Source organism: Neopelma chrysocephalum, unplaced genomic scaffold (assembly GCF_003984885.1).
Source record: "Neopelma chrysocephalum unplaced genomic scaffold, ASM398488v2 Primary Assembly neopelma1_139, whole genome shotgun sequence".
Lineage (NCBI taxonomy): Eukaryota > Metazoa > Chordata > Aves > Passeriformes > Pipridae > Neopelma > Neopelma chrysocephalum.
In genome coordinates, this window is record NW_020897801.1 from 3,140,647 (window position 1) to 3,165,810 (window position 25,164).

General features: G+C 39.5%; 1 protein-coding gene across 5 annotated transcripts; it reads right to left on the reverse strand.

Annotated features, from left to right (window-relative positions):
- Positions 1-2,286: 2,286 nt before the first annotated feature.
- LOC113975543 (solute carrier organic anion transporter family member 1C1-like) lies at positions 2,287-23,697 on the reverse strand. Of its 5 annotated transcripts, XM_027699686.1 has the most exons (16): positions 23,463-23,695; positions 22,828-22,932; positions 21,139-21,284; positions 19,821-19,962; positions 19,585-19,717; positions 18,013-18,143; positions 17,649-17,795; positions 14,569-14,667; positions 13,341-13,577; positions 12,101-12,265; positions 10,571-10,766; positions 8,034-8,199; positions 6,314-6,495; positions 4,840-4,904; positions 3,582-3,699; positions 2,287-2,794 (listed from the first exon to the last, which is right to left on the reverse strand). In XM_027699686.1, exons 3-16 carry the CDS (start codon positions 21,247-21,249, stop codon positions 2,572-2,574), a joined length of 2,115 nt encoding a protein of 704 aa, XP_027555487.1. In that variant the 5' UTR covers positions 21,250-21,284; positions 22,828-22,932; positions 23,463-23,695; the 3' UTR covers positions 2,287-2,571. The 5 variants fall into 5 exon arrangements, with proteins under 5 accessions (XP_027555487.1, XP_027555490.1, XP_027555489.1 ...); XM_027699689.1 differs by lacking the exon at positions 17,649-17,795 and having other exon boundaries at positions 23,463-23,697; XM_027699688.1 differs by lacking the exon at positions 22,828-22,932 and having other exon boundaries at positions 23,463-23,696.
- Between the last annotated feature and the right edge of the window lie 1,467 nt (positions 23,698-25,164).

Genomic DNA, 25,164 nt, shown 5'->3' on the forward strand with positions numbered 1-25,164 from the left:
TGTCAGTGGAATTACCATGATTTATGGCCCACCAAGTTGTCTGTAATGATCCCTAAACTACATGGATTGTTGTCTGTATTCAAAGGCATGCCTGGTTTGGTGTAGTTGCAAATTTGCCTCCAAAACAGCTTTCCTAGTTAACAATTTCTCTTACCAGCTTAGAAGACAACAGGTTTCTCTTCCTTCCTGGGGGATTTTCCCAGTGCTGGAGCTCAGAGATGTCAGAGCAGGCTGGCACCGCTATCACACAGGACAAAGACATCAGTTTTGATCCTAGAGTCAGTAATGTGGCTTTGCAATCAAACCAGATCCCCTCTGCCTCTCAGTTTGGTGAAAGCTTGCATTTGGAGCAGGAGGAATTGGAAAGGAGAATGTCTTTACTTCTCTTCTATTGTGACAAGCAGGGGGAAAAAAAGCTTTTGGAAAATGCCACTCGCTTGACCACTTATTTCAGGTTTTGCATATTCTGTGCTAACTGCTTGTTGAAGAACAAATTATTCCCTTGAATAAACTTCTATGTGCTGCTCACAGGGGAGTTCTTAGATTTGCAATGAAGAAACAGTATATGTTGGAAACAGGGAAATGATACAGCTTTGGAGTTGGCAGTAACCTGAGCCAGAGATTCATTCAATACCACCTGTGGCAGCATTTTTTGCTGTTATTGATTTGGGACTGTTATGAAGAATGATACTAATTCCTATTTGTATGGAAAAGCTGGCTTTACTAAGTTGGACCTGGGGTAGATGTCTGGACATGAATCATCAGATCTGACCAGAATCTCATTTCCAGTCTGACATCAATTATCAACACACCTTTGATAAAACATTACCTTCTGGGAAAATCAAGATTTCTCTCATAAAAAAACAACAACAACAACCAGTAATATAAAAAAAAAAACAGTGTGCAGAAATAAATATCCAAACAACAGAAGTAAAAGGGAAATGATGTTGGTATGAGTCAGTTGACTGAGTCTATATGTCTAGCACAGATCAGGAGTGTTTCTAGAACTTCCAATGTATTCATGCAATGTTAAAACACTGTTTATAGAAGGAGAATGATGCACCATTATTTTCTCTGTGTACATTTCCCAGAATTCCTGGAACTTTGATTTTTCTTTAATTATTTCCAGACCTAGATGCAATATTGATATTGTATATATTAGAGGAAATTTTGTTTCATCCCTTATAATACACACAGCTTGCCCATATCTGCTGGCAGTTTATAATCAGAGCTGCAATTGTAAAAAGCAACATCTAAATGTGATGGTCATTACCCTGAAGTAATAAAATGCAAACAACTCCAACCCTAACGCCAGGATATGAAGAACTTCCTTTCAGTGAGTATCACACCAAGCTTTTTCCCACCCTTGTTCTTGCACTTACATGGGACGGATGGAAGAAGAAAAGTCAGAAAAGCATTTGACATAGAGAATCCCTCTCTTTAGCCCTCTGATCTGCTACTTCCTCAGAAAAAGTGTAGTAGATTTTCTTTACGTTACCACAGTGCTCTATTCCAAGTCCCAAGGAAGTTTAAGATTAGGAAAGAAAGCTTGTTTCCTAGTTTCAGATTTATGCACAGGACTGCGGGGAGCAGAGACACCCTCCAGAAAATAAAGTAAAGTGGCTGTGTTATTGGAGGCAAAACCTACGGTGATCTTACCAGGCAGGTTTCCTTCTATTGCAAAGGTATATCACGAGGGCTGCAACAAAATATGACACTTCAAGTATTTTTAAAGACTTTTCTTAGTAATAACTGTTGGAAGAATCTGTTACTGAAGTTTCTCTCTGGACAATGTTGCCTGTGGAAAGCCATGTATTTGCAAGTTTTCAGTACCATATTTCAAGGTCTACTGAAGGTTACTTAAACAAGGAAGAAAATGGTATATAAATATAGTGGCCCCCCTTCCCTTTCCTACACACACACACACACACACACACACACATTGCATCAGTTCAGAGTAATTTTGCTTAAACCCATTACTGAGATGTGCTGCAAAATTAATTCACCACTTTCTTCATTTGCTTCCCATTTTTGACTGTTTAACATTTTCAAGTCAAACCCTGGAGCTGTTGAGTAATTTGAGTTCAGAGGGTGCTCAGTGACAGCCCTGGGACTCCCACCTGACTGTGGGACATGGTATCCAGCCTGGAACAACTAGCTCTGGTCACAAACCCCACAGCAAAGGCTGTCAGAGCAACCGGGCAAGTGAGACTTTATTGGCCATTTAGAGCAAGTTGGGGAAAAATGTCAAAAGAGCTTATTCTGGATTTCTTCTTTCTAATTTTCCAATCATAATCAAATTCATGACACTTGCAAAATTTTGGTTTGTCTTACTGTTGGTCTAGAAAGGGATACGAGTAAGAGGATGGGAGAGTTCCTCAAAATTTTGAACATTTTTTCCCCTTATTGTTGCTTCAGATGAGGAAAGGAAGAGGACAGGGTAAAGCAAATAAAAAGTCAATGTTTCAAAGATATTTTTTGAACCCCCAAAATGTAAACTAGCTGTTCAAGTCAGTAGTTAAACTCCTTTTGTCCTTTTGAAGCATAGGGAGAAAAGATCTTGTTTCTTTTTTACATAAAAGTTTCCTCACTCTCCTCTGACGTTCTTGCACCAGGAAGAATGTCTTTTTTGTTGGCAGTATCTAGTTCTTTGCTGGTTGGTCTCTCTGTATTTTTAATATCTGTCATCTCTTTGCCTTCCGGTTTGAAGTGTTTCATTATTAAAACAGAGAGCACTATGTACAAGACACAGCATCCTGCCCTCAGTCCTGCAATGAGGCCAAGATAGACTTTTCTAGGGAGAAAAAAAGGGACAAAATATTTTTATATTAATAAAGCTTGCCAATTCCGAGTGGAAACAAGTAAGACATAAAGTGTGGTTTGACAAAACCATTTCTTCTCAGCCAGGTACTGCTTCACATTTTAAAGTAAGAAATAACAGGCAAAACAAATGACCTCATAATATTAGCACCAGGGAGGCCCTAATCAGGTCTTGCTTCTAGCAGAAATGTCTGGAGTGTGCTCCCATTCAGCAGACTATATTTTAGGGCTGAGACAAGAGGAGCTCCACCAGCTGGGGCTTTCTGCCTGTAGTCCCCATCTTCCCCCAGTTCCTCACTGGCACACTGAGTGCTCCTGGCCCCAGTTCTCTGTGCACCATCAGTCATTTGGGTCCTCTCTCCAAGTGGATTTTGTGACGTGTCTTATACAATATGAAGCAAATAAATGAGGGATGTGGAAGAGCATCTTCAGTGCTACACTTACTCCACAGTTTTTGAGGCTTCCAAAAAGCCAAAGTGTCACAGAGTTACTCAGTGCACTTATTATATTATTCAGTGCTTCAATAATAGAACTAGTTCAAGCAACTTAAGGAAGTGTATTGCAATTTTATATGTCAGATTGAATCAAAATTATTTGGCTTATTTGATCTATTAAGGTCTAGTTAAATAAGGAGTTTTTATGCTGTTAGTATCCTAATCAGTCTGTAGACAGTGGACACAAGGAAAGAACACCTTGGTCCTCAGTGCCCAAAGCTGCCTCAGAAACCAAATTCCCAACCCCTTAATAAAGGTTCAACTTACCTGAATTCTTTCGTGTCATATACCCGGCAAGATCCAGATCCCCCACAGCTTTTTGTCCCCCATTTCAAGCAGGTCTGATCTATCAAGGCACCAAAATAAATAGGGGCTGGGAGTCCTCCTGCAAGGAAGATTTTTGTTACATGATCTCAGGTATGAAGATCTCATAATGTGATGTCATGTAAAGAAATGAGGAAATGAATCTCAGAGTTTCTGAATTATGGCTGCATAAAATGGAACTAAACATCCCGCTCCAGCTTTGAAAAATCAAGATTTGTGAAAATATTTAAATGTCTACTTAGAGGGAGATGAAATGATGGAAGACTATACCTTAACTATATTCAGCAAGTTAAATGTCAGCAATTCACTTTAATGGCATTTTTATTAGAAGTATAACTTCTGTTGTTTAAACAAATAATACAACCAACATCTCTTTTGCAGTACCCTGTGTGGATTTACGTGCCATGACATATTAATGTTTGTGTATACTAATGTATCTATTCAGTTTGCCATTAAAAATGCTCAGTGGAGTGCAAAAGGCTGAAATTAGCCACTAGGTAGTAGGTGTATTACTTATGTACTATTGAAAGAATTCCTTTTAGACAGTCATAATGCTTTAATATGATCAGGAAGCTGTTTGAGGGATAATGTGCAATTTTGTGAAGCAAACTGGTTCATAAAAGCAGAAGATTGATTCTCTTCAGCATTCAGCTAAAATATGGACATTAGAAAAGAGATCCAAATGACTACTTGGGTGAGATTTCAAAAAGCAGCAAACAAGGGAAGATGAGAAAAGATTTGCTTGAGGCAGGGTAGACCACATATCTGAACACTTGGTTTTTTATTGCAGATAAACTAAAGAAACAAAATATTTGTCAGAGTACACAGGAGCTTTAAGTGAAAAATGGTCAGCAAAAGGGAGCATAGGTTGTTAAGGATATGTAGACTGATCAAACTCAGGTAGTTGTTTCCATGAATCAAAAAACTCACTCCAAAAGAAATGGAGAATGAAATTTCCTTCCTTTGCCTGATTATTTTGTTGTATAGAATAAAAAACTCTAAAGAGATAATCATAATATGTAATTACATATCAGAAAACACGCAGAAAGCTTCTCCAAACACTTTGAAATGCAGTCTGCTTACAAGGAAAAATTTTGGAAACTTTATTTTGTTCTCATCTGGAGCAAGGGCACTGCACTGGCTGACTTTGGTCTACCCCTTTGATTACCCACTTGATTCCCACAAAGAAATGAAGTCTTACCTAGTACTCTACCACCCAAAGTTTCAATCCCAACAGCAAAGGATTTCAGGTCTGGTGAAACAGATCTGGAAAGGAAATAAAAATGGTGCATTGTTTTGAGGAACAACAAAGTAACATAGCTACAGTCATGCTGTGAACATCTGTACATGCCCCATGCAAAAGTGCTGTGACTCACCTAACAGAGCCCACTCAAACCCTAATCGAAAACATTCACCAAAGTTAATGTTCCAATGCAGATTCTCCTTCCAAGGGTGAACTCTCATTGAAATAAATGGGACAATTTACAGAAATTGATCTTGAACCCAAGGAAAACAGGTTGCAAATGCTTTTGGGAGACAATGCACAGGAAAATTATAGTGAACCAACTAAAACTAGACAGTTCACGTAAATAAGTTAAGCTCCAAGAAGCTGTCTTGCTTTAGAAGGGGCTTTAGATATGCAGTGATGATCAGAGGGAACAAGGGTGTGCAGTTCTGCATTCAGGTTAAGCACACCCTTGCCTCTAGCATTTTACACAGAGACAGCAAATATGAGTTATCTGGCTACAAAAGCACCTCATTCCTACCAGTGGAAAGCAGCCTGTGTCCTTCAGGTGAACTGGAAGAATTGACAGGAGTGCTGAGCTGGCACAGGGGCAGGAGGGGGCCTTGCTGTGGCCAGCCTGCTCCCTGAGCTGGAGTTTATGCATTGGTGTATGGTCTCTTCAGCATTAACATGAAAGGCTTCTCATTGTGCACATTAGTGTTCTGAAAACTGGCCAGCAAAGTGAGCCTTGTCCATAACCCAGGCATGTGCTAAAAATTACTTATACCCTTAGAAATACTGCAGAGGAATCAGCAGCTTAGACAAGTTATCTGGTCATGTGCACTGATTGCAATTCACCCGTGAGCATGAGGGGAGAGAAACTTCCATGTGAAAGACACAGAACACCATCTTTTCTTCTGAGTGTAAAATAGCAGTGCTGCTTTCCAACTGAAGGAATCAAAATTTAAAAGATATTCCTGCAGACGTAGTTCTGTTTATACCAGCTGAAGGAGAAAATGGGAGTATCAGACTTCTCACAACACAGAAGACATTGTGAGGCCACTAAGCTTAACAAAAGTGAACGTTTTTCTCCTGAGTAATATGAACAGCACAGTCACCTTGGACATGGTTTAGCACTGCATCTTATTTCAAGTTCAGTGCCCTGTTAAAAATATCTCTATCACTAGAAATGAAAACTAACATTCAGGATCAGCATAATGCCCACCCGTTTCATCACCAGAGTATCTACTCAGCCTCAAATTGGAATTAAATTGTTGGATAGACATTTTGCTGTGCCTCTGAACAGAGGTGGATTTCAGAGTACAGGTAAATCCTCAGGGGCCTTATTTTGTCAGCCAGCCATTTCTCAGAATAGGAATGAAATAGTAGGTTCCATAATCTGTTTCTCTTTCCCCAAGCTTTATGATCAAGGTAAGTTAAAGTATTTTACCTAAACATAATCATGTATGTAGGAGTGCCTCCTAAGGCTAAAACAAATGCACATGCAGTCTGTAATGCTAAAAAATAGGGAAAGGCTTTGGTACAGCTTTCTCTTTGGCATTGTCCCAACACTGCAGAGGAATTGCCAAGCCCGTGCCCTTGTCCTTCCACACAGCTGCAATTGTGAAACACCTGAAAGGAGAAGATGAGAAGAATAATTTATTTATTCAGAATTCAGTGGCAGAAAACAATTTTAGTAGCTAGATTTTTCACTCCCCATAACAGCCAGGCTGCTGTTTATGCAGAAAGAACCCCCCTGATCATCTTTACAGACTGATAGCCAGGTTCATTGGTATGCTCCAGCCACTCTGAGCTGCTCCAGAGACACAAAGCAACTGTGACTCTAGTTTCAGCCATGTCATTGCTAGAACAGAAGGTCTTCTGTGTGTGCTTAAAATGGGCCAAAGCTAAAAAAAATCAGACATGAAACTATTATCCAGCCATTCTGCTCAGGTACCCTGTGAAGCAGATGAGTAACAACAAAAAAATATAGATGTGGACCCAATGATGCAATCACACCTACCTATCATTCTGTATCTAAAACAGCATTTGGTGCTCAACTGAGAGTGAACTTTGAAGTTAGCAGGAGACATGAGTTTGGAAGCCAATTTTCCTGAAGTGAAGCAAGAGAATATTGCTGGAATATACGGATATAAGCCTGAAAATGTTGCTCATCTTTTTCGATATTGTTACATAAAGACAATTTTGCTTCTGCCAGAAGACATGGCCATTTGCAGACACTTCTGCAGACCTACTGATTTTAATGGTCTTGCCCAGGTAGGATTGCTTTAAGTCCTGGAAATGGCTTTGCTGCTGATACATTGACCAAAATGTCCGGTTGTATATTTACAGGATCTCTCAGCTGTACAATTTAGTGTTATGACTTGATTTTCTGAGCTGTGGCAGCCCAGGAGAGCACACGGTTCCAGTATGATCTGTAACAGTTTGCAAAACCAGCACTGAGAAGTTTATACAGGTCTGCTGCATGTCAGGGTTTGCACCACAGGATTTGCTACTATAACAGAGTAGTAATGGGCACCTAAAGCAAACTCCTCTTAGCTGTGTTGTAAACACACATTAAAAAGATCTACTGAGAAACATAAAGCATAAAGTTTATGGTCATCCTCCTGAGAAGACAATAAATTTTTAAAAATCTAAATAAAAGGATTCAAGAAATATAAATTTAGAGTCTGAATTTTTCACATCTTTTCTGAATAGCTCGCTTACCTCACCCCAAATATTTTAAAAACCCTCCCTGCAGTCTTGCACTCTGTAAAGTTAAACCATACAGAATGTCTACAAGATTTCTGAATCACAAAGCCAAAAAATTAATAGCTGGAGAAATCTGGCTATATCTATAATCACAGAATAATAGAATAGTTCAGGTTGGAAAGAGCCTTTAAAGGCCATCTAGGCCATCCCCCTGCAATAGGCAGGAACATCTTCATTTAGATCAGGTTGCTCAAAGGCCCATCCAACCTGAACTTGAATGTTTCCAGGGATGGGGCATTCACCACCTCTCTGGGCAACCTGTGCCAGTGTTTCATCACCCTCAACATAAAAGATGCCTTCCCCATATCTAGTCTAAATCTACCCTCTTTTAATTTAAAACCATTACCCCCTGTCTAATTGCAACAGGTCATAGTAAATAGGCCTGTTAATGTATTTACCATATTCTTTCCTGTCCCAGTTGATGATTTACATCCTGCAAAGCAGGCTGTCATGTATGTGATCCCATCATCCCCACATACGGGGTCCCACTGATCCAGGTTGCAGCTGCAGTCAGTGTTGCAACTGGCCATGTAGATGTTCTTGGTGGAGGAAAGATGCTCTATTCTGGAGGGCAACAGAAAGAAATAAGAGAATTATTTAGTCAAATTATATAGTCTAAAAAAAATATTAGGAAGTAGGCAGGAAAAACATGGAGAAAGTAAAGTGACGAACATGAACAAGTATCTGCTACCATCCCATGGACTGTGAAGTTGTCATATGGAGACTAAGGTAATTTCAGCTAAACCAAAGGTCTCTTGAGGTTTTTCATCAAGCATTAACATTTTTATTGAATGGAAATTTTATTATGGAAAAGGCATGGAACTGAAAAGGCATAGGTATTCTTGGCTGGGAGGGAATATTTGGTATTATTTTCCCATTCAAAAACTCACTCCAAGAAAAAGAAAATCATCCCTAGGATGGGACATGGTCTGAGAAAAGGCCATGCTTTTCCTTAGCAGTAGGATGTCACAGAAAAGCTGGGTGCTAGAAATGGTGATATGAAACTACATAAAACTGCAGCAGCAAGATGTCCTTTACATTTTTTTCACCGGATGTGGCAATGAAAGCTGTGTGAGTCTGAGCGAGAAGTGTTGCTTCTCTCTTAGCTCTGACCATATCCAACAGTAGCAGCCCTGCACTGGGACTTGGGACAGGCTTGAGACCCATTTCTTATCAAATCTCATTTCTTGTATTCTATCATGGATTTTCATAGCTTTCACTTTTACCAAAATTCCTAGAAGAGAAATCAAAATCAGGTCCCAAATTGTTAAATAGGTGACAACTAGATTTGAGAAATTAAAAAGTGGGTATTAACTCTGCAGGTGTGTTGACAGGGCTCAATTTTCAGAAAGTGTTAGGAGTCAACCATCTACAAATCACCCCTGCTTCCAAGTCACTCACAATGTAAAGGAAAAAGTGTCCAAAATTTGCCTTTTTTTCCTCCTTACTCTGTACCCCTCGATCAAAACCACACATTAAGTAGGCTACATTTCCCCTAAGCCTTTTAGAAAGGAAAAATAACCGAGGGATTTATCCCTCATTAGGCAGTTTCTTGTCTTCAAAATACAGATTGTTAAACAGGTAAAACAGTAAATCTGTTGTTTAACCAGAGCAATCCTAGCACATGCTAAATTCTGCAGTCTCAGTTCTCCTGGAGAAACTGTATTTGGTCTTTCAATATATGTTGTCTGGTTGTTTCTGCTTATTTTTAGTTCACTCTACAGTATCAGATGTTTTACTCAACCAGAGTTATCTCCACTGCACAAACCTCTGACACCTTTTACGTAACTAAGTTCAAAGTTGAACTGGATGTTAGGTTTGCCAAGAGAACTTAGATTTTCCCAAATATAGGCTTGGTTTCAAAAAAAACAGGGCTGAGTTTCTCTCTGAACTGAAAATGTAGCAAGCCCTGCTGGATTCAGTTTAATCCTTTAAAATCCCTTGAAATTTGGACCAGACTGAGCTAAATTTAAACAGTAGGCAATTGTGGCAAGATGTTAGAGTTGGGAAAACGTTCTCAAGAAAGCATGACCACAGTCATGGCTTACATCTGTGTGCAGCACACAATCCATGACCACTTTCTACCTCCCAGCTGAGAAAAGGGTCACCAGGCAGGTCAACAGCTCCAGGTACCACAGGGGGCTGGCAACTCCCCATGCAGGCTGATAACTACTGATCTAGTGGATGGTCCTTTCTAGAGGCAGTGTGGACTATGGGGAAGTCACTTTCAACATTTTTCTTACATCCCACTCCCTACATGATAGGAGGAGACTGGCTTTAAATTCAAGCTTTGAAATAGAATATAAAAATTTAATTTGCCTCTGATAAATTTCACCCTAATCAGTAATTTGCCAGAATACAGAGGTATATCATCAATATCCTTGCAATATAGAATTTAGAAAAATAGAAATGGATACTTTAGAAACAGAAGAAATGTCTGGTTTTAAATCTCAAAATTTGAAAAACACATTTGAAAAACAAAATCAGTATATTCTGCCCATTCCCCACACTAGGTATCATTTCAGCCTGACAAGTCTGTGCAAACCTAGGATTTTCTTGTGTGCATAACTCTCAAAGAAGTGGTAAAATGATATAATCACAGCAGCTCCACTGCAGATGAAATCCCACTGATTGATGCAGCAAATGGCCTAACACAGATCAATTGCAACAAAAATCTGTTGTATTTAAAGACATACATATTTAAATGGATATAGCAATATGCTACAGTAAAGCAATAGACAAGACACATCTCAGAAGTCATCCAAATCCAAATTTAGATGTCTTCTAGAGCAGAAGCTTTGTAGCTCAGAAGGAGGTTACAAACCCAGTGGAGGCTGTGGGAGTAGAGAACCCAGGTCATGCACCATGTCCTGCACAGGGCAGAAATCAACTGTGACAAATGACACAACCCGCACAAACCCAGGGGGATACAAACCCAGAGTAGGGCGTTGTCAAACCGGCCACCTGGAGCACCTCACAGCTGCACGTGAAGTACAGGAGGTTTAACAAATACGCTGCTACAAAGGTGATGCAAGCGAACTTCGTCATTTCTGTTATGTGAAGTTTGAATTTCTTGATCAGAAAGCCTCCTAGAAACATCCCCAGGATCGTGATGGGTAAAAGTATCACACCTGCAAATAGAAGATAATAAAAATTTTAACGGCTCTCACTTGCGCTGACCCTTTCAAGAAAAAATATCTTGTTCTAGTATTTTCAAAATATCAGATACTCAGTTGTTTACCAGCTGATCCTTTGAGGTTCTGAGACTTTTTATTACCTTTTAGTAATTTTACATACTTCCCCATTTTCTTTTTCAAGTCATATTATGACTTTGAAAGCTTAGTTCCTCAATATTCCTGGTTTTTGTATGTATCCTGATATAATAAAACCTATACGGTGGCCTGTTAGAAACTGGAGTAAAGGAGATAAATGTCTTAGCTTATGGGCACTCCTTCATCTAAAATAAAATATAATATTTAACTCTGTGAAAGTTACGAAAAAGTCTCCGAAATGGAACATAAAAGGATGGTACATCAGGTTCTGGGCTGGATTCCATTTAGATCTGAGAGTGAATCATGAGAAGATTTGTATTTAGATTTAATCTGTTCAGTATTTCACAAGCACCAACCCTAACATTTATGTGCTGAACAGAGAGCTCTAACAGGGTTTTACTGGGAGGGCTTTGCCTTTCTCTGTGTGCTTTTTCGGTTGGTTGTGTTTTTTGGGCACTTTTTTTTGGTGAAACTTTCTCTACAGCCAGAAAAAAAAGATAGGAAAAAGAGTGTTCTTCCCACATTTGTACCTGACCAAAGCCTGGTGCCTTCAGATCAAACTAATGCAATATCAGTTCTGCAATGACCTGTAATACCCTGGTTTTCCTACCAAATTATGAGACAATCACTGTAAGATTAATATAATTTCAGCATTTCTTTTTTCCTGAACAGTACAAAGGACTTATTTTTTTGAGGGAACTGGTAAATAGAAAAAGAGCTTTGAAATGAATGAAGTGACTCAAAATTTTACATTTTGGTTTCTTATTGGTTATGAAATTTGCATTTGTAATCAAAATGGAAGGACATTTATATGTAAGTGTTATTCTGAAAAGGAAAAAAAATCACACATTTCATTAGACTTTTGAAATTATCTTTTCCTCTTTTAGTTGTTACTTTGTTGCAGCTTATGTGTAGTTTTTGCTCACAGAAGCAGATACATAACCCAAACCTCACTATGCAAAAATCTTCCACCCTGTTCCAATAATCCTCTAGATCACTGAATTAGGAACACCAGGAAAATTAACACTAAAATTAACCTCCATTTTCAAAATATGGTAGGAAAATTAATAAACCACTAAATACTTTCTTTTTAACCAAAAACTTCACATAAGCTCCTCCTAAAAATGAAGGCAAAATAACAAAGAAAAGCTTCCTTTTTGACATTGGAATTTGAAAGGAGAACAGGTACCTACCAATTAGAAAGATGGCTCTTGCCACAGATACATTAAATTGTTGCTCCATAAACTTTGTCTCGTAGGTTATAATCCCAACAAGAGCATTATACTGCAGAATAGTAAGGAAGATGTACACCAGGAAAATTGAATTTCCAAACAGTTTCCTCAGAGCTGGCAAGAAATCTGCAATGGAGAGGTATATGCTGTACAGCCTGCTAAACACAGAGAAGAGTTGTTTTGATATCCTTTAGATAGTAAAATTAATTTTGATTTAATTACTGGCTGCATTGCAGGTTATAATTCTGTGCCTACCAAAACATATACTTGTTCAAGTGAGAGTTTTCCTCATTGCCCACACATTCCTTACAGGAGCAGCAAGGCCAAATGGCGCAGAGGATGCTGAAGTGGGAATTAGAAATCCTACATTGTCTTGTGTGTGACACAGGACTCTTCATTACAGGTACCAACATGGCTTCTCGATGCCTGTACAGAGCATTAAGACCCCCCTATAATGTAAAATTTGGTGCCTAAAGCAGGAGCCTTCACAAACCACACAAGAGCCCCACATTAGGGTGACATTCAGAGAAAGGGAGCGCCTGACCCAGAAAAAGGCTGGAATCATTCCTGAGACACTTGATGAGAATACTGAAATCCATTAAATTAAAGTGAACACAAAAACCTGCATTTGGACTGTAGCCTGGTTCTTGGCACACTTGCCTAAAAGATGACACTTCAAAACACATCTGCTGTAGGGGTCCACAAGCACACACACAGATAAGACCTTGGGTCTTACAATAAAAATATTAAAAGAAAAGCAAGGGGTCGTTGGGTCTGACATTGCCTACACAAGGTTAACTCAGCGTCCCTGAGCTCGTACACAGGAGCTACGAATCCAGAGAAATCCCTCCAAGAGCCGATGTAGTACTTAGCCCCATGTTTCCTTACCATTTGTAGGCCTCAGGGAAACAGTGGCCTGCCAGCTATGGATCATCTGACAACTATGAACTGAGGATCTCTGATGCTCAGAGCGACAGCACAAGCTTTTTCTAGCTGTCTGACATAAGGAGAGGACTGAAACATGCCCTCAGCATGTAATTATAATAGTGCAAATCAAAGACAACATTTTTGTTGTCTTTGACAACATCATTTGCACTGCAGAAACACGCATTTTGCTGAAGGTTGTGCAAGTCCCTGCTCAGCTCAGAATGAACTTATGAAATAGAATTTGCATGCAAACATTTGGGTGATAATCTTTCACCTTTTACTGCCTCTGAGAATTTTAACTGTGGCTGAGCTGGGGGGTCTATTTTACAGTGATCTCCTTGAACAGATAAATGACTAATCTTCTGGTTTTGATTCTCTCCTTCTTTTGGTATGGAGTAAGGCAAAAACCAGAAAGGCAATGAAGCAATGAAGTTGACTGATCCACAGATAAGCAACCCAAGCCACCAGGCACCAACCCAACGGGTATCCTTAGGATTTATGCTGATGGCATCTGTAAAATACAGAAAGACAGGAAAAGATATTAAATATCATGCAGAGCAATTACTACAGATATCCTTATATATATATGATTTAAAGACCAGAACAGAGGTGATTTATGTTCCACACAAAGACTTGGAATGCAGTTTGTTTCAAATTATAGAATTACAGAATCACAGAATCATTTGGGTTGGAAGGGATCTTTAAAGATCATTTAATTCCAACTCCACTGCCATAGGCAGAGACACCTTCCACTAGACCAGGTTGCTCAGAAATCCATCCAATGTGGCCTTGAAACTTTCAGGGATGGGGTATCCTCAGCTTCTCTGGGCAACTTGTGAATGACCCGTCCCTGGAAGTGAATCAGTCCTATGCAATTGCAAATAGATATCTCCATTCAGGCCTGTGGTGGCATTTTATTGCCCCAATCTTCCAATACTTTCTGTGGGAATGAGTGATGGGCAAGAAGACCCTTCACCACCCAAAAAGAACTTCCTTTCTCAGTTTCCCACTGTCAAGCCCTTCTTTCATCCCCAAACATTTTTTCCCTAAATTTCCTCAAATGTTCCCTGGGATTACAGACTTGTAAGTGATTTGAACAATGAAATAAGTTTTTATATGAATCTTTGGTGCATCCTTCTTAAGAGAACCTAATTTTTGCCAAGTGTTTAAAGGCTTTCATGAGCCTTTCATTGTTCCCTCAATGTGAGGATGGTCTTTCATTCACTAATATTTTCTCTGCTGCACAGCAAGGGTGCAACAATTAATTGTGTGTGCAAGCATAAAAAGAGATGCAGTGGGAATAGGGCTCTTCCATCAAGGACTATTCCAGTCACACTACAACATGGCAGATATTAAAATGTAAACAACACCACCTTTTGACTGGGAAAAGCTCTCTGAGAGCCTCTCTTTTTGAAGCAGTAAACTGGGAAGGTACTTCTTGGCATTCAGGTTCCTACATCCAGCCACCTTCTTGATTAACACACCACCCCACGACCTCTTACCAGTATCCACAACACCAATGTCAACCCAGAGGCTGGCACAGAAAGAGCCAAGCAGGAAGCCCAGGGTTGGCCCAAACATGCCCGAGGATCTCACCAGGCCTATGAGAGAAGAGAGTCAGCACATGAGAGTGAGCAAAACACTGGGAGGACAAGGCAAGTCTTCTTCTCTGAGGGCAAGGAAAGGAGAGAGGAAGGAGGAGACAAAAGAGGGGTGCTGGCAATTAGGGAATGTCTAATGGGAAGCTCCTGAGCAGCAGGAATATAAGCTATAAGCTGCCATAAGCCATAGCTGCGACATAGAAGGTCTCACGTGGACCCTTGTGTGCAATTCATTGGCAAGATTCTTGTCTTGGAAGGAACAGGAAGAAAGAGAATAGCATTGCAATGGCTTTTATCTCTCCCCCTCCCTACTTTTCAGTTCTTGTAGTTGCATTGTTCCGCTTGTGCCAGCTAATTAATGACCATCCAACTCTAGGCCTGCTGGAGGTGCCACAAGTCCAACAGAGACTCTATTTCCAGCTTGCAGGATGTTCTGTGATTGTACAAGCCAGGGCTTTTCCCTGTACTATGTGTTTAGGTCCCTTAATTCTAAGATCAGTGGTTGATCTGACAATGTGCTTATAAGAAGGCACATCTCTGCGGTTTGGGATGGCAAGAACAATAAAAGTGTGTGGAGATGGAATTAGGTACAGGACCCTGAGAATATTTTCAGTGGGCAACAAGGAGACATAAGCATCCCTGTGTGTGGTCAAAGTTCATTAGGCAGAATCTTTGTTGAATCATTCAACACCAGAACAAGCAAATCAGTGAACTGTTGTGTCAATACATGCTGACGTGGCTGTAAAAACCAAACCAAGAAATTTAGTGATTAAGTAGTGCCATCTTTAAAATCACGTTTCAGTTTTGCTACTGCCCTGTCTGAGCCTTCCATTTTCTGCCCTGTCTCTGCTTAGAAAGCAGATGACATGGGATCAGCACAAGGTGGGGTGCCTCTAGGAGCAAATGAATAAGCTAGGAAGACTAGCAGAAACCTTGGAAGCCAGGCTGCATTCTTGCTGGCTGGCTATGTAAATAACAGCACAACATGATTTTGGTTACCGCTGCTGGCAATCAACACAAAATTAAAATATCCTCAAAATAATTGAAGTGTAAGTCCTCACATTCCCTTGCCACTTGTTTTGATCAATTGAAGTTTAGTTGTGAGGAGGTAACAGGTCAGTGATTTGGATTTCTGAATTCTAGCATGGAACTGCCACCTGGGAGCTGTTTCAAGTTAGAGAAGGCTTAATTCTATTAGAAAAGAAGGAATTATTGACCAAATGCCTGTCACTTCTCACCCATATTCAGTACTATGCTCTGTAAATCCTACTGCATTGTTCTATTGAAGAGCTTTTCCTCCAGAGAGAGGGAATTGGTTTTGCAAACTGTCTTCTGAATCTGGTGATTACTCAGCTTATCATCAAGAACTTTTGCAGTAAATTCTTTCAGCTTAACAAATATGCTAATTTTTTCTTTTCTGTTCCTTTCTGTGGCAACTCTGGTACTATTATGACAGTACAACTCTATCAAAGAGGTTCTAATGCATTGCATTAAGAAAATGCTGTCTCTGCCTCAAAGTAGCTTATGCTTTTACTCAACATCTAAGGGCAAAATAAAAAGGAGAGACAGGAAACAAACTTCTTGTTTAGGGTCAAATAATGAGATCAATGGTAAAAATTCATCAACAAGTCTTGACTGACTTTTTTACTATAGGACAACTTTATTTTTTTGTATTTTACAAAAACACTGATCCTAAATTGATTCATGCATCTGATAAAAAATAAGACATAGAAAAAAATTAAAGTTAGTCAAGAAAAGAAATTCCAGCTCTATGAAAAAGATTATTTCAACATTCATGTTTTTGCAAATAGGTTCAGTCCACCAAAATGGAATAAGAGACTGAAAATTGTTATTCTGAATGTAAAAAAGAAATATTTTAATATTCTGTAAATTAAATACTTTATTACACTTGCATAACCCAAACAAATTTTCATTTTGGCTGAAGCCATGCTATTCTCTCTGTCTAGTTCATATTTTTAATCTCACTTCCTCAATAGTCCTCAACCTGTGTCAGTCTCTCCCAGATCAGACTCTGACAGGAAAAAAATTCAGCTGAAGTTTTAAAAATACCTCTAATCAGAAGCTCAGAGGCGATTACAAATATTTCGGATAACTTCTGTGTGGAACACTTGTTTTTGACAGCTAGTCCCCTATTTTCTTCAAAATACAGATTTCCTTATCCCCAGGTTAAGACATTTGCCACGGCCTTACCCTGTAGCATTACATACTGAGCTCCTCCTGAAACTGTGTCTTACTCTCTTTATGACCAGCTCAATTTCATCAAGTTTACTTCAGGCCACAGTTTTGACCTCCCTCAGCCACACAAACACCTCATGCTTTCAAAGCAGTTTGCCAGCAAATTAATTAGCGTGGGTGTAAGTCTTTCTGTCTTGGGCAATAGGTTATCTGCCATAAAAAACAAGAACAACAAAATCCCAATTAGAAGGGATTTGTTACAACACCCAGGCAAGGTGGTGTTTTCCTTTTGGTAACTAGTGACTTTAAAAAGCTTTTGAAAGAAGTGTTCTGCCTGTAAAACTCAAAAAGTCAGGTAAGAGCTTCTGAACCACATTTATATTACTGTGCTCACATTACAGATCCTAACATTAAGGATCTTTTCCTTATCCGTGAAACAGTGATTAGGCAGAAATTTATCCTCTGAAGCTGTGGTGTTGAGGATGATATGCCAGATAAGGCAGATATGACTTTGCACTTTGGAGAAATGAATATTTGATTATGTTTCTCTTCATCACAGAGAAAACAGGCACACATGTAGCAGAAGCCGCTTGGGGAAAACAAAAGGACCATCTGGAAAATAGTCTTAGAAAATTAACATGAGATCTCTTTTGCACTGTTTTTTGTCTCTGTACAATAAAAAATTATCCAGAATAGAGTAGATAGATTTTTTTTTAAATTTGCTTGGCTATAGAAATGTTAAAGAAAAGAATGTTTAGCATCAAAATCACTGATTTGTATATTACCTATGTAAAACGCTGAATTTTCTTCCTTAGAAAAATCATCCAGATATGAAACTCCCAGTGGCATAATTGGTGCTTCCCCAATTCCACGTAAAAGGTTCCCCATCAACACAAAGAGCCATAGATAGGAATTTGTTGTTTTCTCACATTCTGCAGGCCACAAACATTGACATTTCTGTGAGCATAGTTCTGGCAATACTTTATTGCAACAGTGAAGTTACATAAAATATGGGGTTTAACAGTCATTATTGGGTGGGTTTGTATATATCATGGTTTCTACAGGGATTTTACTGCTTTCCAGTAAAAGAGGGTGTACAAAATGGGGACAAGAAGAAGAAGGGAATCCATCATCAGAGCTTTTGCTTACCAACATTTTCCGTCGTGCTGGGTGTTTCCGTAGCATCTGTGACTGGATGGCCCCCGGAGGATGCTGGGGAGCAAGCTGATACACTCGTGGTGGAGTTGTCCATGCTAACAGTTATCCTTTCATAATTGTAACTGGAAAACAACTGTGTAAAATACAACTGACACGTGAAAGACTCTGCTCTGTAGGAAGTGTGTATGAGCCTTGTGTTCATAAGTGCTCATTCCTGCTACTGGCAGGCAAAGTGAAGGGGCAGCCCATTTCCAGTGCTTTGCTTAAAGATAGGTATCTTAATACCTTCTTCAAATGATCTGATGATTCCAACACCAATATTTTGTTGAGCTAAAGAGCAAAAAAGATTCTTCCAGGGATTAAGAGATGACTCCTTAGACTGCAGGACAGAGGCAGAGTCCATCCACATCTGTCTATATACAACAGTGTTGATGTTTTTCCATGCTGGTAACTCTTTCTCCCTTATGTGGCAGAGGTGTAACATGGAGATTTCTCTGCTAGTGTAAAATTAGATAGCTAAGGATCTAGCAGTGACCTTCCTGTGTCAATAGAGATTAACACAGGCTGTTTTTAACACATGCCAGTTTGTCTGCATTAGGCCATCTACAACAATTCTGCCAAGTAAATTGAAGCCAGTTGGAGTACATTTATGCTGCATTGTGATAAATGGAGAGCAGATATTCCCTCTGACTGTGCCATCAGCTTCAATATTGTGATGGATGACAGTGAGGTCCCTGTGGCCACTGGGTTTTGCTCAGTGTTTGGTGAATGGGTGATGTTCTGAACCTGTCTCTGAGTTTGGGTTAAATCAGAGATTTCCATAGCTCTGCTTCTGGCCTTTGCTGTCCCCTGCAGTGCAGGTTCCCCCACAGTGACTGTGGCCACTTTCCATATCGTGATCCTCAGATATGATTCTTTCCATGCCCTCCTTATCAGAGGTATTGGTCATGGAACTAAAGAAGATGCCCAAATCAATTTTAACTTTTGAGGGACAGAGGGGTTTTATTTTCAGCTACTAATCAGTAAGAATGCCAAATGATTGGACAAGTATGACCTGCTTCTGACAATTATGTAAGCACTAAAGCTTAGATGTGAAGGGGTATTTAGATGATTAACTTTCCCTCAGTTCAGTAGAGATAGACACAAATCTTCATAGTTTTGAAGAGCTTATGGAGAAAGTCATCATGGAGAAAGCAACCTTTTCCATCAAGGTCTTACTACAGTTCATTTAAGAAGGAAAAAAAAGGAAAACATCTAAAAAAATATATGTGTATATATATACACATATATATCCATCCCTGATGAAAAATTCCACCCACTTTCTACCTAATTATGTATAAGTTCTGTAGAGGCCTGGGGCTTCTCTCTTTCTTACCTGTAGAAAGAGGTAAGCTTTCAGAGAGGAAATCAGAGAGTCAATACTAAAAATTTCACCCATTAAAGCCTTCCTGCTACCTGGAAGAAACCACCATTGTCAAGCTTTTAACTCAGGTTTATGATTAGAAAACACTTCCTATGATCAAGTTTAATTAGTGCACAATGTGAAAACTCTTCCATATTTACCGGCCCATTAGGAACTGAGGCATCACTGACAAAAATGCTCCTAAGGACATGATGAGACACCCAACAGCAATTATTTTTGGTCGATGAACTCTTGGTCCAAGATAGCTCACCAGCACCATCACCATTAAGTTACCTGCGTCAACAGGAGAGAGAACCAGCACAAAAAGTGATTTATTTTTGAGGAGAAACTGTGCTAAGAAGCAGTACTTATCCACTTTCAAAGGAAGTACTCATACCTATCTCAAAGCTGCCATCAATAATTCCAACAATTGATGATGAGATTTCAAATCTCCTTTCAATTTGACTGGACATGCTCTTCATGTAGCTTCCAGAAAATCCTTTGGCAAAAAAGGAAAAAGCTAGAGCTCCAAGAAATATCTGAAGAGAGAAAATAATTGAGTTTGCAAAGAAATAATTTTTGCTTCATGGTTGGATGCCTGAGCAACCCACTCAAGAAATACAGAAATCATGTGCTTTGCTTTCTAATTCTCTGTGAAGAGAATCTTCTTATTGTTTTCATTAAAACAGAAGATTTTACTTTCCTTTTCAGGGTGGCCTCCAAAAACTCTTATACTGCAAAGAAAAGGAAAATTGACATTGATTGCATGCACCTTCTAGCTTTCTACCACATACTGTTTTAGCTGTTTCCTTCCTTTGGGGAAATTTGTAGCAAATATCATTCATTAATGGTAGTTATTATCACAGTATGACTCCTGTTCTAAAAGACTTGAATTGAAAGATATAACTGCAACTACCACTGTGACTGTAGAGCACCTCTAAATGATTTGTTAGTAAAATATGGTCTCACTTTTTAACTTCTGAGAACATTTATTGACTTTGGTGTGCTTGGATTCACAACTATGGAATCAGAATGGTTTTGGTTGGAAGGGACCTTAAAGATCACCTAGTTCAAACCCCCTCTGCCATGGGCAGGGACACCTTCCACTAGACCACGTTGTTCAGAGCCCCATCCAACCTGGCCTTAAATACTTCCAGGGATGGGGCATCCACAGCTTCTCTGGGCAACCTGTGCCAGTGCCTCATCACCCTCACAGTAAAGAATTTCTTCCTAATATCTAATCTAAACCTAATCTCTGTCAGTTTGAATCCATTCTCCCTTTTCCTGTCACTCCAGGCCCTTGTAAATAGTCTCTCTCCATCTTCCTTGTAGGCTCCCTTCAGGCACTGGAAAGCCACAATTAGGTGTTCCCAAAGCCTTCTCTTTTCCAGGCTGAACAATCCCAACTTTCTCAGCCTTTCCTCACAGCAGAGGTGCTCCATTCCTCTAACCAACTTGGTGGCCTCCTCTGGACTTGTTTCAACAGGTCCATGTCCTTCCTGTGCCGGGGCCCCCAGAACTGGATGCAGCACTGCAGGTGGTGTCTCACCAGAGCAGGGTAGAGTGTGCTGCCCACGCTGCTTTGGATGAAGCCCAGAGCATTGTTTCCAACACATACAGTGTCAAACAGTGTCACACAGAACCAACTGAATTTTGATAGAACTTCACAGTTTGGTATTCCAGAGAAAATAGGTGGTGAGGGCTCCTCTTCATACCTTTAGCTTTGAACAGTTATGGCACGGGGTTTTGGCAGGGACCACGCTGCCATCGCTGTCCTGGAAGAGTGACTTTTCTTTAAGTTGGCCAGCAGAGATTGGCCTGTCCATGGTATTCCTCCTCCAGGTCTGATATGTAGGTCTTCCTGTTTGAAAAATATCACTGTGTTTAACTATTATTTGCGTAAGAACACAGGTTCCAATGCTTTTCAGACATACTCAATGACAAGACACTACTTGAGATATCTACCCATTGATACCTTTTCTCAGGTGGACATTAAAGAGTATTCAAAGTGTTATTGTATCAAATTAAGGACTGGTGCACCTGATCAGTAAAATCTGCTTTTTAAAGGACTTCAGGACCTTCTTGGATAGACGGAAAATTTAGAGGCAACTTGCTGACAGTTTTTAGACATCTTTGTGGAGAAGTGAAGTCCCTGTGTAGCTGGAGGCTTAGGAGAGTCTGTCAGAGAAACATCTTCAGCATGTTTGAACCAATTCTTAAATTCTCCTTGAGAATTTTAATCACTGTCCCAGACTAAATGGACCTTTGGTGTGATCCAGTAGGATTCTGATATTATATTTATGAGGATTTTCTTAGTGAACACTACCATTTTGTCAGCCATTTCAATGAGTAACATTATATATCAGACACATGTAGAATCAGACCACAAATAAGGACAGAGAAGAAAACAGGGTGATATGGTAGGTAAAAATGTATTAAGGAAAAAGAAAGCAGTGACCAAAGGAAACAAGTAATGATTGTCTATAACTCCACAAGCCTTCACAAATTCCCGCAGGAGAGATGATAAATGTAGTTATTTTAACTAGACTTCTAAAATTTTCTGTTTAAAAATTGGCTCTGATGTAAGGAGTCATCTTAGCTATGTTGGCTGATGTAGAGTAAACTGATCAGGGGAAACCAGCTAATACAGAGAGATCTGGAATGATAACAACTCAAAAAGAGCTATTGCCAAGTTCTTCTCTTGGAAAACTGATGCAATAGTACCAAAATCAATTAGTCAGCTCTAATCTGTGTTGGCACATATATTAGAGGAGTACAGAGGAACATATGTCAAGACATTGTTTTCCCCCCAAGACACTGTAATCTTAGAAATGCCATTCTATTTAATTCCCCTGGGAACTTCTCAAAGTTTTCCTCCTGCAGGCCCCAGAGACCAACTGATCCATGAGTGGAGCCCATTCAAGTGCCATGAGGGATTTTTGACACTGGAGTGGTAGGGATGTGGCAGGGTCCCAGGTTAACCTGCAAATGACCCTCAGTTCCTCTGGAGAGTTCAGTTCTCCAAAGCAAGATGCCCTGGAGCAACCTGGATTCCCTGAGAAATGTCCACCCATGCCCAGAAAGGACAACACTCTCTTAGCAACCCAACAGCCCCCTAAAAGTTACCCCTAATGACTGAAAATAACACTAATGTCTAATAAAGAGATATAAAGCCTCATAAGATGTCTAACTTAAATTTTGTAGATTTTAGTTCCAAATTCTACTTCAGTAGGATCCACCAAAAGGGACTGTGAAAAGCAAACAAATATATATTTCAGACTAACCCACATATGAAATTTCTAAAAGGACCTAACCTTCCTTAGATCATCTTCAGCAGCTCACAAGTCAAAAAGCATTGAAAAAATAAGCTATAGGTAATTAAAGTATGGTGAATTCAGACTTACCCCAATCTTTATAGGATAGGAGTTGAAAGACAGAGTTTTCTAAAGCAAATACATTCTTTATTGATTTGTATGTTGCTGATGATTAACTTTGTGAAACATCTGACTCTGTTAAATAAACAGTATCTAAATCAGTGACAGTTTCTTTTCACAATATTTAATTTTAAATATAAAATTTCATCTATGGTGCCAGATGAAACATCTACATTAAACTTCTAGAAAACATTAAATTGTAGAAACACTTCTTTTACATCTAATCAAGCAATAACATTTGACATAACCACTCTATGAAAATCTGAACTTTGGCAAACCAGTGAATCATTGACACCGGTGGTATTTAAAATTAAATGAAGCAAGAAAAATAATAAAAGATTCCATTTTTGAATTCATGGTAAGTAATAGTTTTTGTATGGAGAGGTAAAACATCCCACTTTCCACAGTGCTTATTCTTTAAAATAATGTATTGAATTTGCCAAATTGTATCTTTGCACTTTTCATAACCTGCTTCAAGTTTAGTGACAATGAGACATGCAAAAAGCCTGCACTAGCACATAAAAACTAAACAAACAAACAAACTAAAGGAAAGAAGCAGGAAGGGAGGGTGTGGAGAGGCAGGGAGAGGCAGAGAGAGAACTTACTTTGTGTCAGTGCAATGTCAGGCTGTTTCTTTCCCGTGCCCGAGGGCTTCCAGGCTTGGAGCCAGCACAACGTCACGCCAAAAGCTCTGCCTACTCCGAGAAGTGGAGCACTTCACCACATGTTTTTTTTAAACCTTGGATTTCCTTCTTATGGCGATTGCAAAACTTTCCCACAGCCACCGATACAAAAGCTTTGCAAAATAAGGCAGGTTTCTTGCGCTGTCACTGCTTTGGCAGCCTACCTGCCAGCGTGCCGGTGGAGCCAGCCTCTCCCAGGCAGAACAACTTGTATTCTTCACTCCTTTTTTTTTTTTTTCCTCCTGAAGTCTAAACATTAAAGCTGCATGAAGCACCTCTCCAAAGGGAAGTCCCTGCCATCCACCCAACAACCATGGAGTGGTTCGGCACAAGAGCCTTGAGAGCGCAGGCTCGGTCCTTCCAAGCATCTTACCTACAGCCTCAGCAACTTTCACTCCTTGGTGCCGTTGATGAGGGTCAGCAGAGACACTAAGAGATGACTTAGCTCCTGAAAGGGCATGAATTGCTTATTGACATGTGCCACTTTTTGGTATGGGTCCTCTGTGTCCCAACCCCAATGAAAAGGTGCAAAAGGGCTCCTTGTAGAAACCTACAGAGAAGCAGATGCCCTCAGGAAATCACAGCCTCATGTCAGACTGTTATAAATCAGGATTATTGAACACAATCACCAGTAGTTCCTTCAGGTGCCAATAGGAGATGTGGGATGGCTCAGCTATGCCTCCAAGCTGACTGCAGGCTGGCCACGCAAGAAGAGTGAGTGTGATACCAACAGCTAGCCTGCCTCTCACATCCTAACCAACCACAAGTAGAAAATCAGATCTCACGTCTAACAGGCCACAGAAAGTGCAAACACACCTAACCTGTGTCTTCTCTAGAACAGAACTCCTCAGAGCTGGAAAGATTCTGACCCAGATGTCATCCTAGGCATTATCGAGTCTCAAGAAATAGTTTTTGGTCATCTGGTTACACGTAACAGCACAGTGTTGAGAAACTTGAATTACAAAATCAAATTCGCATATAATTAAAGGACCTTTCTAGTGTTTTCTAAATATAGAAAATAAAGTTTTATTACTCCAATATCTTCAGGAACACTGGAAGGAAAAAAACCTTGTCCCACCATTCCCTTTCTTTCCAGCAAAAGGTAAACTACTAAAATATAACTCTTGACAAAATTTGTATGAAAAGCCTTGATTAGCTTCTTCTGTATAAAAATTACATTAAGAGACTTTAGGCTAAAGACTAAAGTATCTCAATGAAATATATGGAAATATAATATTTAGTCATGAAAGCTAAAAGAAATAATGAACTTGCTAAGTCTGTAAATATGTAAGCTCTCACTGTCCCTGAAGCCTGGAGGTTTACTGAAGACAATCATTTTATCTGTCATATTCACACTTGTTATTGGATTTTGCTTGGTGGAATTTTACACATATTACTGTGATCATTATAAATTTATTGATTTATTATGGGTCTTAATTTAAAGTTTCAATTTTTCTATATGGCTAGCAGGACTCTATGTTGTCACCAAATACTCCGTGAGCAAATTAGAACACAGCTTATTTCTACCATTTAGTAAGAATATTTGCAACACAGAAAAATGTTATTTTGTATAACGGTTTTATTGCAATGTTCCTGCATTAGTCTTTAAATGCTAACTTCTTGT